General features: G+C 41.0%; 1 protein-coding gene across 3 annotated transcripts in view; it reads left to right on the forward strand.

Annotated features, from left to right (window-relative positions):
* The window catches only part of Scgdelta (sarcoglycan delta), a 345,849-nt gene that overhangs the window by 214,399 nt on the left and 115,102 nt on the right, over nucleotides 1–16,348 (forward strand). For 2 of the 3 annotated variants that reach the window (XM_076519713.1, XM_076519715.1), the window contains exon 3: nucleotides 15,096–15,154. In XM_076519713.1, the coding sequence (XP_076375828.1) occupies nucleotides 15,096–15,154 (59 nt within the window). Of the gene's footprint in view, nucleotides 1–10,962; nucleotides 11,241–15,095; nucleotides 15,155–16,348 lie in introns of those variants that run through there. The other variant, XM_076519714.1, reaches the window with a different exon arrangement.

Here is a 16,348-nt window from a genome sequence, read left to right on the forward strand (position 1 = left end):
CTACCCGCCCTACTTGATTATAGCAAGTTATTCCTATAGCAAGCTGTACAATCTCTACCGAAAAGTACGGTTCATCCGATCCGGAAGTGAGCACAGCGCTCATTTTTTCGCCCCAGAGGAATCCATTTTGCTGGCCTCAGCAACCTCGCGAGAGCGAACGCTTAAGCGAACCGGTTTAGAGTCGCCGACCAGACTCCCGCGAGGAGTGACGTTACGGCTCCTCGCGGGAAAGAGAGAAAAGTCAGAGTTAGCGAGGGGAAAGCGAGAGAAAGATAGAGGAACACGAAAAGCAAGAGGGCCAGGAGTGTTGTTTGGCGAAGAGGAAGAGGAGTCACGAAGCGGCTATAAATACGCGGCGCCACCTGCACCTAACGTCCACCTACGTACGGACCAGACAGAACCGAATCGTGATGCCTCGTTGTTAGACCAGTACGGAACGGTACACAACGTCTCCTCTAGTTTTGTCCGCCTCCCCGGCCTCGTTCTTCCTCGAATTAATGCATGAAACTGTTTTTCTTCCACCCCGTTACGCGCCGACGAACATTTATACGACTCCTGCGGATCGCGACCACGCTCGGGGAACTGGTTGTTTTCGAGACTCTCTTCGAGGCCAGGGAAACTAATGCTGGCATGAAGATAAGTGGAGCTCTTCCATCCGCCAAAAACGCGGTCAAAGAGAATTAATTCCACTTCGAATGATTTCTACGAACAACTAGCTTTCAATCCGCTGGGAAAATGCAGTATAATTATCAGAATGCATTTCGAGGAGCAATATTGTTTCGGTACGTTTATATTAGATTAATCGAGAAAATTGCCTCTTGCCAGTGTCCTCACTTTCCTATTCTCTTTTTATGAGAACTTTCCTATTCTGTTGTTAGAAAAGCGTTTAAGTCCTTCAACGCCTCGTTGATCGTTGAATCGTGAATTTCGTAAACGATTGCCTGGTTGAACGAGCCTATTACAATCGAACAATTCGAATAGAATGCGTGCCGCATAACGAAACTAATTATAAGTCTTGACAACGTGTATTCAATGCTGAACACTGCAGAAGCTACAGTCGATTCTGTCCCTCGTAATCGATTCCCGTAGTAAGTCGAGTGATTCCGCAGCTAACTCTGCGAACCTGATGATTAATCACGGTGAATTACCGTTGTCGATCCTGGTCGAGCTTCCGAATTCGTCGCCGCGCCATAGGCTCCCGGACTTCCTCTCCATGGCGATAATTACGAATGCTTCATCGCGGCGGCGTCTGACAGACGGTGGACCACACGTCCAATCAGGTCCGAACAACGTGACACCGGATCAAGGTTTCTTTTATTCATCAGGAGAACACGGCACAGAGGGAATCGCGAGCCAGACATCGGCCGTGATATAAGGTAACCCGATGCTCGTCGTAGTAAAGCCATGGTACACACGATATCGTCTGGTTCCAGTAAAAGGATAATAAAACGCAGGTAAAAAGTAGAAGGTGCCGGAAGAGGTGGCGGAGGGACGAGCAGGGGAAGCAGAAGGGAAGCAGAAACTGGATCGGAGAAAATAGACGAATGGAAACCGATGCTCATTGTAGGACGATATTAAAAGCGAGTTGCCGCGCGACAGGCGATGACGCTAAAAAATCCGCTACAAAGACGCGTGTCTCGCGCTACACCACCTTCCCCGCCCTCGCAGTCGCCGAACGCATACCCTTGTAAATCTGAGACCCTTGAGCGCGGATTTTAAGCAAACAAACACCTATCGAATGTATCACGGGTAAACGAAGGGAAAACGGTCTGAACGGAAAGCAAAGAGGGCGGAGCAAAAAAAAACCATAAAGTGCTTGCACACATACACGCGGCTGTACACAAGAGGACTGGTAGGGGACGAAGTGAAAAAATGGGATAGGAAGGGCGGAGGGGTGGAGGCGGCGGGTGGGATTCGTTGCACGGTACAAGGGTAGTTTACTACGAGCGTGTTAATTAAACAAAAAGCCACCCCGTATACCAAGCTAATTAGAGTGGTTCTCTTACCGGCGCGAGCGGGCGTTCTTCGCTTCAAAAATATTTTCCTCCTGCTTCTTCGCGCGAGAGTGATCCCGCTCTCCCATTCTCTCCGCCGTGTACTGCTGGATTTTCCTTCAATTTCTTCCTTCCCCCCATCTTTCTCCCTGTTCCGTCTCTTTTTTTTCGCCTCTTGCATATTTTTTTCCACCCGGGCTTTCCTCTTTGGAGCGTTCGAAAGCTCATCATGTGCGAGCAGACGTCTGACGAAGCCTTTTCCGCGATGATTACCACCGCGTCGCGGGATAATTTAGTCCGGGCTACGTTAACCCTGAAGAGTATTTGTCGTCCACCGGCTGGCATAATGCATACACTCGCGTCGGTATTTATGTAACACCTTTAATTGCTAGGCATTCGTGCATATCTCTGTCGTCTATCTCTCTTTTGTTTTTAAATTTGACGTTTGCCTTTTGTCGTTTATTGTTTGTCTTGCGTCGACAATGCACCAGTATCGAAGGAGAAGCCGAACTGTTAATACTACTTCAGATTTTTCAATTAAAAGTGTGATTCTTGAATTGTTAAAAAGGTAAATTAAAATGTATTACATTGTATTTTTTTATTAGAATATTAGGTTTAATTTATATTTTTATATCTAAAGAAGATTAAGATATTTTGTGTATATGTTACAGTGAAACACCGAAATCTGGAGAATGTCGACTTTCACCGGTGAATGTCAACATTCACATAGTCGCTTGGCGTATGTCCGAAATATTTGCTAAATACCCTTATTTCTGACTTACACCGGTAAATGTTGACATTCACCATGCACTAATGGTGAATGTTGAACATGTTGGAGATTTATATTTTCTTCTCCATAATTCAGTCACTATAAAACGCCACAAGGGTGACGTAACTTTTTCGCCTCTCTTTCTGAAAGGAATGACCAAGAATTTAAAATACACGGTACATTCTACATGAGAAAAGAAAATAATAATAATAAAAAAATTACTTACTTATGTGATTCAAATCTTATTTATTGCAACAACTTAAACTATTATGACACTTTGAATTGCACAAGAGTCCCTTGCTTTTACAACTGCATTTATTTGTGGAACACTTCCTTTTGCAATGACAGGTTTTGGACCTCCACCAGAGCATATCTGTGATTGTCGACACACGCCGGAGAGGGTCCGAATGTACAACAATGTAATGAAATATTCGATCTTTCACCGACGTATTTGGTATCTATTGACATTCACCGGTGAAAGTCGACATTCTCCAATTTCGGTCATTCACGGTAACATATACATATATTTTATATTATAATAGGCAATTTCTCACAAAATACCGAACGTTAGAGAATTGAGTGTAACAGAAGAGTACAAAATAATCGTCGAGCAAATGGCGAATCTTAGACAAAAATTACTATGGACTTCAGCATTTCAAGAGAAAGTGTAAGAATGATATTTCAAAAAATAAATATTAGTGAGAGACCAGAAAATTTAATTAGAATTAGAAGAAGAAGGAAGATAATCATTCGTCAAGACAGGCAAATAATTCGAGAAGTTACAAAAAATCCATTTCTTAGTGCCAGAGAATTAAAAAAACATTGATGTTTGTCCATTAGAATTATACAAGTAAAATCTTGTGTAAATTAAGACAATTTGCATAGCTGTATATCACGTAAAAGGCCATATACAGTAAGAAGACAATATGCATGAAGGAAAGTAGGAGATGCCTTTAAACCAACTCTTGTGACTCCAACTTTGAAACATGGAGATTGCTCCATTATAATATGGAGCTGTTTTAATAATGATTGAATTGGAAATATAGCAATAATTGTGAAGGGAAACTGACCTGTTCCAAGCATGTTGAGTTATTACTGGAGAATTTGTTTTCTTCGATGCAGAAATTTGGAAAAAATAGTTCGTTCGTCTTTTATCAAGACAACAACCCAAAGCACACCTCAAAAGGGTTGCAAAAGAATTTTTTGAAATCAACAATATAAATTTGCTTTCATGGCCATCTCAAAGCCCCGATTTGAACCTGATCGAGTATCTCTGGAAGGAATTAGATAGTCGAATAACTGTTATTAAAAGATACACAAAACCAAAATTTATAGAAGCATTGAAGAAAAAATGGAATGAATTAAGCTCCACAGCGTTGAACAAATTAATTAGGAGTATTCCAACTCGCATTTTAGAAACACTAAAAGCCAATGGATATCAAACTTCATACTAAAAGAACTACAATAATGTAAAATGTGCATTACATTACAATGTCATCATACTTTCCGTCTACGGTTATGTTAATCATTTTTATATTTCATTTTTTTATGTTAATCGTTTTTTACATAATTTTGTATCTGTATAGAAATTAGTTTGCATTTCATGTATTTTCTTCTTTTCGTTAAACTTTAACAAACACATCTACACCGTCACTAAGCTTTTACACTTATGCCATTAACTTTATTTTCGATCATTTATAATAGAACCTTACGTGTCAGCATAAATACTGTCGCGAGTCTAGATTGCTTATACTTTTAGCCCCCATAAATTCCGTCGTTCTGGTCGTATTAAAGCGCCTGTGATTTTCTAAACGAACGCGCTCTGTCGGATTAGGGGGTTAGCGTCTCGTGCAGATTATTATGGTTATTTGCCTCTGGCTGAAATAAAAGTTTACTGCCAACAAATCCATGCACTAGCGTAATGAATGCGCTTTCATGTCTTTTGCATGATAAAATTCAGATGAATATTAGCTTTATGAATGGCAGAATCTTTTTCAGCAAAAAAACCCAATCATTCGTATTGAGCTGAAACAGATTATTGGCCAGAAATACATACATCGTTGCGAATGTCAAATATCTTCACCAATCTACTAAATGTACAAGTCATCGATTGTATATTCTTGTATATTTTTATCGCATTATATCATAAAAGAAAACGTTGCCATTTCTTTGTGACGAGTATAATCGTCAAAAAATAGCTAACTAGCTCAGGAGGATATAATTAATTGACGCTCAGCTTGTACATAAAACTGGTGTTGCGTCTAGAGACAAAGACCCATAAAAAGGTCCCACCATTGGGGAAAAACCCTCGCAGGCCCCAACAAGGGTCAAGGCAGACACCCCCTTCCAAGGGGTGATTCGTGCCTTGACCAATAACAAACAATGTACCTCCATCCACGGGTGCTCTTCCACGAATTTCCAGCGCTCGCAGAGAGTAGAACCTAAAAAATAAAGTTCTCTAATACTACTAGAGACCCTCCCACGTCATTAATTTGCCGTAGGAAGCGCGAATCGAGCGTACAATATTTCGGTCGCGCATGTACGTTAGGCGACTAACCAAACGTATGGACAAAACAACTGGATAATTTAGCAAGAGGAGATACGATTATTCGAATCTTGCGGCTCGTTTTTATAGTTACCGATTGTCTACAACTATAAAAACGAGCCAAAAGATTCGAACAATCGTGCCTCCTCTTCCCAAATTGTCCATTTTTGTTTCCAAGTTAAGCGTCAAGTAGGAAGAATTTATTGTACTTCGATATTCTTTATTAAATTATATATTCTATGGAAGTGTTGTATTTAAACAGAATATTAAGAAAGTATAATCACAGTAACTTCCACACTTTCAAAGACGTTGCAATAGCTAAATGGTTAAACCATCTAAAGCAATTGAATTTAATGATTGTACGAAGACTCTTCTTTTCGTGTACTCTCATTCCCTGACCACAGACAGTTAAAATAGAGGATGCGCGCGTAGCAAAGTCATTGCAAGCTAATTGAAAATAGCTCATAACCATATCCTTTTAACAATTCAAAAAGATAGAAGAAGGAAGAATTCCCGTGAAATAAGCAATCTTTCCTTCGCCGACGATCACGGACGTCATGATTGACCAGCTTACGACTGTGAAGTCGACGCGTGTCTTCGCGTCACTGTCAATCCAGAAAGAGACTGACAGTAGCGAGTTGTACGGCGAGGAGACCTCGTTGGCTGCGATAACGTAGCAGGAAGATTAAACAGTTCGTCGAGCGGGTCGCGTTTTATTCGATTCAAGCGGTCCGGCCTCACGCAGTGGCAGATTTAGGGTGAAAACGGGCCAACCGCGATTAGGATTCGCTAACGCAGCCGCAAACAAACACTGCGGTCGGAACGATGGTTGATAGAGGAGCGCGGCGAGGGGAGAGAGCCGGAGAACGAACGAACGGACGGAGCAACAGGGACGAATAGCGGCAAGGTAACGGACAGCTAGGGGCAGCAGAGAGAAGAGAAAGGGCGAAGGGAACGGCAGAGGGTTGAATGGAGAGAGAAACATCTGCGATCGGATTAGCGGTGAACAGTGGCGACACTTCCGGGTGATTAGGCTGATTCCGCATCTACTCTAAGCCCGCGCTTACAACGCTACCGTCCGATGGACTACCAAACCACCACCACGTACAATTCGCATTATCCCGGCCCCGATTTTCAATTTACTTTCCTACGGAATTCCTTCGCTCTGTCATTTTCTCCACTCCCAATGGATTTTTCGTTATCTGCCGAATGGCTAACGGATTATACATCTCCTCGTTTTATGGTCGAAAAATTTCACAAAACATACAGCTTCACAACGTTACATAGAACATCAGTTTTTGAAGAGATTAAGCTGCTTGGCTGTGCTAAATTCTGCCGTAAACCTGCATTATTTCTCGTCTCGTAAAGAGATCTTTTTTCAGCAAACATCATTGTATTCTGAATACGGTGGCTACACGAGCAAATAATATTATTTAAATGCAGGGTGTGCTGGTAAACTACGCGCAGTCGACCATCCTGTAAGTCGGTACTTTGGGAACACGGTTTCGATATAACACGAAACGCAGTCCCTTGATTCGTATTGTTTCTACACTTCTTTTAACGCGATTTCCCACGAGTTTCTCATAAACAGAATCTCGTTTGAAGAACTTCGGAATATCTAGAAATGATTCTTCACCGTTGCGTTTCGCGGAAAGAACGGTACTAAACTGTTCACAAAACTTGACAACCTTCCTGAATGTTGCTCGAGAGTTTCTTAAACATAATCCAGAATTGTTTCCTCAAAGACGCGATGCTTGAAATTTTCTCGAGCAGTTACCAGTAACTCACGACTGTTCGGATAATTCGTTTTTTTTTTCGTTACACGATCCTGGCAGAATTTATAAATCGTCGAAACTGTTGGCACGATAACCGGGAAAATTGAATTTCTTCTGATCCCGCGGGAACATCCGCGAATTTCAGGCCAGTCAGTGCACGCCGGACGATTGTCTTGCCGGATAGGAGGCAAGGTTGAATGGATCCCGAGTGAAAATACTTGTAGGTTGAGCAGATAGGCAGGCCGAGGTAGACACGCGGGGTTTTCCGCCTGTTTAACCCCGTCTCCGGAATCTCCGGCATTCTTCAGAGCTTTGCCTGCCCCGGGTTCAGTTGTAAACGCAACGCCACTTCAGCGTGACTCTTCTTCTTTGGCCGTTTGCTCTGTCATATAGAGTGTCTACTGCCTCGGCTTCTTGTAAACCCGGATTCGCGACACAAAGTCATAACACGGCGCGACAAGCCCCTGCAAATGCGCTCAAGAACATCTCGCGCACGGTTGATACAACTAAGAGAATTCCAGGTGAACAGTGGCCTGTTATCGTTTTATGTGTGTTGTTACTTTATCACCGCGCCAGAGACACGTGAAAAGCAACTTAGATTATTAAAGCGCCGCAACGGCGAAAGAGTAACGAGGCATGAGAGGAGGCTACTTTAAAAGCGGAAGAATGTAAACCTTAATTAATCAGCGAGCTTATTTAATCTGTTTAAATCAACGGCAGAGTTGCTAGTTATTCTCTCGGAGAGAATATTACGGTCTGTAAGAAGCGTTCATAATGTTCAACTATAACACATTATATACCGGCGAATTAACTATTTCAATCGTGTATCAACGAGTCGTTCCAAGTAACATTATCTAATAATTTGGGATTATCATGATGAAAACGATTTTTCAGATTCGTCTTAGCGTAGCATAATAATTGAAAATTTTATCAATAGGCTTCTAGGCTAATAATAGACAGACAAAGTGTTAAGCTGCAGAATAGTAATAGACCGTGTATAATGGTAAGTCGGCACAACATGTGTATAACTGAGCAATTCGAAAAGGTACAAACATGTTACAAAATGATACTAATGTAGTTGTGATTTGAATATGTATGAGCACAATTTTACGGACAGGCAAAGTTGTCGCACAGCTGGGGGCTGTTTGGAAACCCAGAAATTGGTACAAACATTAAGTTATAATGTAATTAAATTCCATTAAACTTTCAACTGATGTGTAACTCGCAGTTGCGAAGACAGCGACGCAACTGCAAAACACGCCGACCTTTTATGCAAGCATTTTGTCTTCATAATTCGGTAGATAATACAAAATATCACATAGGTGTGATACTATTGTTTAATTCGTAAGTGCGTTTGAATTATGTCGCATATAAAATTATAAACAAATGTTCGCAAATCTGTTGTACAAATACCATTTTTGTCGTTTTAAAATAATGTCATATTATGTTCAATAAGAATTTTACACTTCCTCTGGGAAACGTGTTTTTTAGATTTGGGTCATGCATATTGCAACTATGCGATATGCATACGGTGGTATTCAAAATCTTCTATTCAAACAGAGTTTTCACATTGTATTCCAAAATCCATATATACAGTCTTTATGAAACGAGCATCTTTTTTATTTTTATGTGTTATGGAAACATGTTTTCGGGTACTGCTCCTGGAATATAAAGTAAAAAATCTATCTGATCGGAAATATTTGTTCTCCATTGGAAAGGAAGAAATAAATCCAAGAAGAATAATGTTGGAGTATTCGACTATTGGAATACGTAGAATTCAACAAGAACAAATTATTCCAAAATATAATTATAAATATGACTATTTCAATATATAACTATAAATATAACTATTCCAATATTAAACTAAATATAATATTAAACTAAATATTACCACACCAAAAATATATTACCTTCTTGGTACAAGTGATATACAAATCATTTGTTTCAAAGTTCCAAGATATTTTCTGTGAAAATTTTCCGTAGTCGCTTCATTTTCCACCGATGTTCTAACTTGTACAACTTAACAGCACCAGACTTTTTCCCGTAAGAATATTTGGAGATCCGAATATACCAAGTAGTGCAACAAGAAATTCGGTCTCTGTGACCCAAAACGTTGACAGTTCCAATGCAAAATGTAGCGGCAACAGTCCACATTTGCGAAGCAGAAAATGGGAGTCACCTACGTGACGTTGTTTTCCACGCTTGAATTAAACATATTACCGTTTAATAGACTTTACCAAAATAAAAATTCATGCAATTTATCGACATACATTATTGCATACAGAAGACGCGCAAAATTATTCAACTATAGCGTTAAATGGATAATATGATAATATACGGCATGTAAAGATTTCAAACATAATCTACGTATAATATGTCAATTTCTTTTAAATCGAAACAAAATTTGATTCTTCTGTTATCAAAGTTCAGGATTTAAAGTAAATGAAGGCATGCAGAAATACAAATTTCTATTATTATTATTATAAATTCATTTTAACGTGGTTGCATAACTGCGGGTCATTAGAGATCTCTTGGTTTACAATTAAGTATACATAAAGACATATTCCAGATTATAATTATAATTTAATAATTAATTAATATAATATAATATAATAATAATTATATATTATATTATATTATATTATATATAATTAAAATACAGAAAACTATATATATCGAGTTATATAGATTTGTGGATTTAAAAAAGAGGAAGACGTTTTCTATGTTATCATCGTTTTCGTATTCAAGTAATGGATGATTGATACTGATGAGCACGCCACATAAAGTGCTTTTAAGAAGACTTTGTTTAATATAACCAAGAAGTCGTGGATAAATTTTGAGCGTCCTGTTCGAATACGGGTAATTGCGACCTAATCTTTCCTGAAAATTAGAGGGTTCTTTAAGGTTTCATGAACGTTTGCTTTTATATTGTGAAATTTTGATCAGGTGCCATTAATCCAATTGGTATTCCATAAAATAATAGATTTTTTACCAGATGATGTTAAATCTCTCTCTCTCTCTCTCTCTCTCTCTCTCTCTCTCTCTCTGTGTGTGTGTGTGTGTGTGTGTGTGTGTGCGTGTGTGTATGTGCGTGTGTGTGTGTGTGTGGTTTTTAGCTATTGTCTCGTTTTATTAGGCAAATTATAAAGAACGAAAAAGTGCTAATCAACGCAGTTGAGAAAAAAATTTCAATTTCAAATCCAAACTAATTAATCTGGCCTACAGTATTCCCATTTTATGCACATGAAATTGAGTCTTTTAAATATAAACAAATTTGACAACGTAAAATTTATTTTGGTACGCGATATAACAATTCTTAGTGGCGTCTAAGCGTCACCACTCGGCTGCAAAGGATTAATATCTGGAAAACGAAGCCGCGCTAAGAAGAGATAAAGAATATCCCGATGCTTATTTGCGTGATAAACATGCGCATCTCGGAATCTCTGGTATCATCAGTGTATAATTAGGAAAGTTGATTGTACACTAAACTCTATCGTCGTAGAGAAAATCTCCGCCACTATTTCCAAGTGTCTTGAGTGGCGCGTTGGTCTACCGCTACAGAAACTCTCGCGAACTTGAGACGTGTCTCGTCATTTAACCCCGCTGCGTATTTCAGTACCGAGTAGGCGACCTCGGCGTCGTTTCCCTCTTGGTTCGTCGACTTCTTCATCTTTTGTCCCCCGCCTACGTTCTGGTCCTTTGTTCTTCCTCATTCCCGTAGCGTGACTATGGACGTCGAGAAGGCGGAGAGAAACCGAGAAAGAAAACGAAAGAGGGAGAGAGAGAGAGAGAGAGAGAGAGAGAAATAGAAAGAGAGGGAAAGAGAGAGAGAGAAAACGATAGCGAGTCTCGTGCCAAGAGATACTGCTCGGTCTGGACCGGGCCGGGCCAGGTCGGGTCGAGCCGGGCCAAGCGCAACTTGGCTCGGGCACAATCGAGTGAAAGTCGAGCGAGCGGGGCGGAAACGCTTAACTCGAGCCGAGTGAAAGTCGACGGGAAGAAAATAAGGACAAATTGAGTGAAGGCACCGAAGGAGCTCGTTCCCCTCGCGCAGAAGGATCGGCGGAGGCGTGGAGGGTGCGGGTGGAATTTACGGTGACTGAGTGGTGATTCTATCCGGGGATGAAAGTTACCACGCGCTCGGGCCGGATTACAAGGTAAATGTTTGCGCTGCAGGTGGCACGAGTTACGAGAACGAGGATAATAGCTAGGAATCGGCTCGACTCAGCTCGAGCCGACCCCGGGATTGTCAATACTATAGCTATCATTCGCTCTCTCGTTCGCCACGGTCTTCGCCGCCGACGGTTGACATTACCTCCTTTTTTCATCCGGCGCGGAGCGGCGTGTAACCGCGAGCTCGCCGAACAACGGCCTGACGCCTGACAGTAGCTGTGGGTGTTCCGGGACCACCGCGCCGGTCTCGTACGTTTGCCAATTAGCGAAAAGATTGAACTCGTAATAACGACGCGTAACTAGCGGCCTGAACAATCCTTCGATAATACCCATGGACGCTATTCAATTTCCGTATGAATCGAAACAATTATTATTGTCTGCGACGCGACACCCAGCATCCAGGACATGCTCGCCACCGTCCAGCTCCCCATTGTGCCTCTGGATCGGAGAAATTTCCATGGCGATTAATACCGGCGACGTTATAGCGAATCGCGTCGTTACCGCGATTTAGAAAACGCGACCGTCCGAACTTTCCGTAGCGTAAGTTCCGTATCGACTGCTAGCAAAAGCCGCTGGCGCAGGGAAAAGGTCGGCCTGACCAGTCATCCGGTGTTCGCGGCGTAAATTCCATTCAAACAAAGCGAAAGAGAGAAACGACGCGTTCATCCAAACCCGCTAATCGCTTCCGGAGATAATTGTATCATTCCGCTAATAACTGGCGCGATCGGAAATGTAATTACATCGTCGATAGCGCCGATCTCTCTGTTTGGTTTCGCGGCACCCGAATCGCCCAATACACCCGTTTCCGTTAACGAAGAATTGCTCGCTAGAGAACGATTGCTTCCATCACCTTCATTTCCGAAAAATTTATTAGATCGTCCCACATAAATTCCTGCCGTTTACCGTTCCCATTTTCATTAACGCTAAACTTACCGAGCACTTAATGTGATTGACGTACGTTGCCCAGCAAGAATGACGGAACTGAATTTTGTGGAACTTTTCGACGTTTCTATTGTAATGTATTATTCCGTTTCTTATGAAAGTTTTTATAATTCCAACAATTTTAAAAGATATTTATTGATATTTATCGTCGAAAGGGGATGGAACTGTCGTTAAACATTATGAAACATTTTACTATGTCAAGTTTTATGAATCGGTGTCTAAAGAGCCAGCATTTTTGGATGTTTCAACCGAATATAAAACCCAGATTTGAGATTCAACAGTCTAATCATAAACGACCATTTTATTTTATCGTGATTCCGTATAAAATCGCGAGCGAATTCTGTTCGCGTTTCATGCCATTCGTAAAAATTACGTTAATAAATGAAATTAGTTCGCGTACAGGACGGCGACAACGTAATCAGTATAAAATTATAACGCAGAGTATTTTAGTTGTTGGTCGAATAAATATACACACGCGCGAACGTGCCCGCTATTAATTATTCGATGTTAAAATGGAATGTTGTTGAAACTTCGTTACCAAAAAATATCGAACAGCGTATGTAATTAGGCAACACTGCCAGGTGATCATTAGGGTGAAAAATCCATTAACCATAACAACATGATGGCGTTCTGGTCATCCCGGTTCCTGCCCTTAAAATATTCTATTCCTTTCCGATAACCCAGCACACCACCAAACCCTTTTCTCATCGAATTAATCGGCATAAATTCTCATTATTTTGCCGTGCCATATATTCCGGCACGTATCCCTAGATTTCATTTGTTGTTTTTCACCGTCCACGCCGGTTACATAGCGACCGGTTAACTACAAATTCGATATTCCCCGGAATATTGCACGCGGAAATACGGAGGAAATTTATATCGTCGGTTTTCTTCAGCGGCCTTATTGCCGGCCGATGCCGTCAACGACTCCGGAAAACGATTTATTGCGCGATTTCCGGTGGCCGGGCTCGCCAAGGAGGAACAAGTATATTGCTTCTGGAGACGGTTGTTCTGTGACGGCTACGACCCCTGGACATCGTTTTGATGGCATTAAGCATTACATTTCCGGGATTATTGCGCTTTACGATGGATTATCGTAGGGTCATCCACCTATCATTATTAGTTACCTATTAATCCACTTATCAGTAATTCTCTCTACGAAGTTATGACTATCGATATTTGCGGATTAGACTGCGGATTTTTACCCATTTATAGAATTTGCAAGTGTTGGAGACACTAAAAAAAGCAGAATGACAAACAGTAATAGCATCTTTACTGTATCCTTTCAATAAAGAATAGTTTTCTTGAAGAAATCCATTTGCTTCTTAGTCTTACTTTTTTGTTTGTTTCCGGGTTCAGCGTCGCACCTACTGCTAGATATTATTGGGTTGTCCGGAAAGTTCGTGCCCATTTTTTAGGAAAATTAAAACGCAGCTCATTTAAATATTGGAGCCAAGCTTCACAATATGATCGTGGATGGTTGATTTTGATTTATTTAGCATTCCTGCTAATTGACGTAATGTAGAGCGTGAGTTATTCTCGATTTCTGTTCTAATCATATCTTCGTCTGTGGTGGACGGCCTACCTGGGCGTTCTTGATCTTTATGGTCGAAATTTCCAGCTTTAAACCGAGCAAACCATTTCCGCACAGTTCTTTCGGCTACAGCATCCTCGCCATAAACAGCGCATGTCTTATTTGCCGCTTGTGTGGCATTTTTGCCCTTTCGGAAAAAGAAAAGCACTAAATGCCTATAATGCACTTTATTTGCCACCATATTCTAAGGCGTACAAAACTGATAAAAATTAACGAATCGTAACCAAACTTTTTTCCAAGTATGGCTGAAGTTATCTCTTTTAAAATATGTACACGTGTCATTTGTTTTCAATAATTGTGATATATTCAGTCAGGTCTCTCACGCCACCTACCGAAAATCGGCACGAACTTTCCGGACAACCCAATATAATTAGCGACTTTGCAATTTTTTAAGTTGGTAAAAACTCGTGTGTTCTCTCGCCGGAGAATTATTCATAGATGGTACAGTGTCTTTTAAACGACGCTTCAAATGACGAGATTATTCATTAAAATTTTTAACAGGTTGAAAATTTGATGTGTCTGATTTTAAAATGGAAAAGGTCTCAGTCATTTTAACAATAACACAATGTTCCTGGTACGTGCATCAGCTAACGGGAAATTATACGAGTTAATTCAACTTTTAGACTACCTTTCCAGCCGAATGTTTTTTAATTTTTATTACTCGCATATTGTAATATAATATACTTATCGCTGCTGCAGTGACGGAGGTACCTTTATTAAAACTCCTACAGCATAACATATTGAAAATTCTCTATCTCGCATTCATTTCAAACTGAAATAAATGAATGATATCTACCTAATGAAACCTACAATAGCCGCGGTAGTTTTAATTAGTAACCGTTGAGATTTGTGAACTTTTTTGATACGATATTTTTTGCTGGATATTTCTATACATACTACAAACAAATAATTGAGGATCATACGCAGATATATTGTTTTCGCTTTTATTCTCCGAATTTTGTGTTTCTTCTTTACCGCGTATTCAATATTCAACATTGGGCGCGAGTGTGTAGCCATATCTTTCCCTTGTTATTGATTTTCTGAGAATGACGTTCGAACAGTGAAACAATATACCACATTCGGTTACCCATGTTCTATTCAGAAGGTAAAGGTAATTCCGTGCATATTGAAGAAGACTGCAAAGTATAATGAAATGAACTCTGCCAACTACTGATTGATACGCGATTCAATTATACAAGAAAATACGGTGCAGAAAACTACACCAGTTTTTACACCGTTGAAACAGAGAGAACAAGTACGAGCTCGAGAAAGGTTTCTAAAACGTAGTTCTTTTGTGTTCCAGACTGGCAACAGTTACAAATCGCCCGAGGAGTCGCCGCATTCGGGGAACACTAGACTGAGGTGAGTTCCAGCTTTTTACAGTTGCCGAAGTTTAATTACATTTAACGGGATCCAGGTTCAAAGGGAATTCGGGAGACACGAGAAAACGTCTCGTCAAATACTATCTCTGGTACCACGATCCTCGAATTGGTGATTCAAGATTACCGATTGCCGGAAGTCGGCGATGAATCCGCGACAAATTCCCCCTCGAGAAATTGTGTGGCACGTGGATCTCGTTGGCCGGGGCAATTACACTGACAACAATATGTGCCCGAATTACCATCGATCCGTGAAATCAGCTTTGTCCGCGAGCAATTCGGTTACATCGTTTCTCTGGTCGGAAAGAATGCGCGGCGATTCCCGGTGTTCGATTTGCAACAACTGTGTGTCACGTTAAAAGCCAATGAATTTTCGAAAACGAAAGTCAGTTTCCGTTCTCGGGGCTATTAGCGGGGCGGAAGATTTAGTGGGCGGAGACGCGAACTCGGATTTTTCGTTCGCCCGCGGCTGTTTTGCTTGGAAGAATACTTTATTTCGAATTTACGTATTTCCCGTGCATTTCATTTACGTTCAGCTCGTCCCGTTCGGTTGAAATGTTTAACTGGATTTTACTCGTGACCGTGCGGTAAGCTTACGCGCAGCAGTAGTCCGCTTCGTCGTTTCGATACGGAGAAACAAATGGGAACGATCCGTACGCGGAAGACACGATGGTGTTATTTAAAATGAAACTTCAGCTCGGAGTGGTGTCCCATAAGAATGAATGGGCGGAAAAAAATATCATCGCTTTCGCATTTCACGCGAATAGTGGGAGGATTTGGCCGGGCTAAGGAAATCCCATCCACTATGCGTTCAATATCGGCTCCGGCTGATGGCCGAGTATATTCGCGTCTCGTAACCATGATACTGGTTCCCCGGGATCATTTTCGGAATACAGTGCCGTCTCTACCATTTTGCAATATCGCTGGTTCCGTCACCACCTAAAATCGAACATCGAACTGCTAAACTACTTAACTCGATCCCGAAATGGTTTTCCCCCGAGCTATTGATTTACAGCAACGTCTGCTCATTTTCCATATTTCAGCAGCGAGACTTACCGAGTTTAACTTTGGGCATCTTATCGCACAGGCAGCTATCAAATATTCAGTCCACCAGATAGATCAAATTAGAGTGCGACAAAAATCGGGTCAATTTGACCGGGTAAAAGTGGAATGTCGA

The sequence above is a fragment of the Megalopta genalis genome, chromosome 3 (genome assembly GCF_051020955.1).
Source record: "Megalopta genalis isolate 19385.01 chromosome 3, iyMegGena1_principal, whole genome shotgun sequence".
NCBI lineage: Eukaryota > Metazoa > Arthropoda > Insecta > Hymenoptera > Halictidae > Megalopta > Megalopta genalis.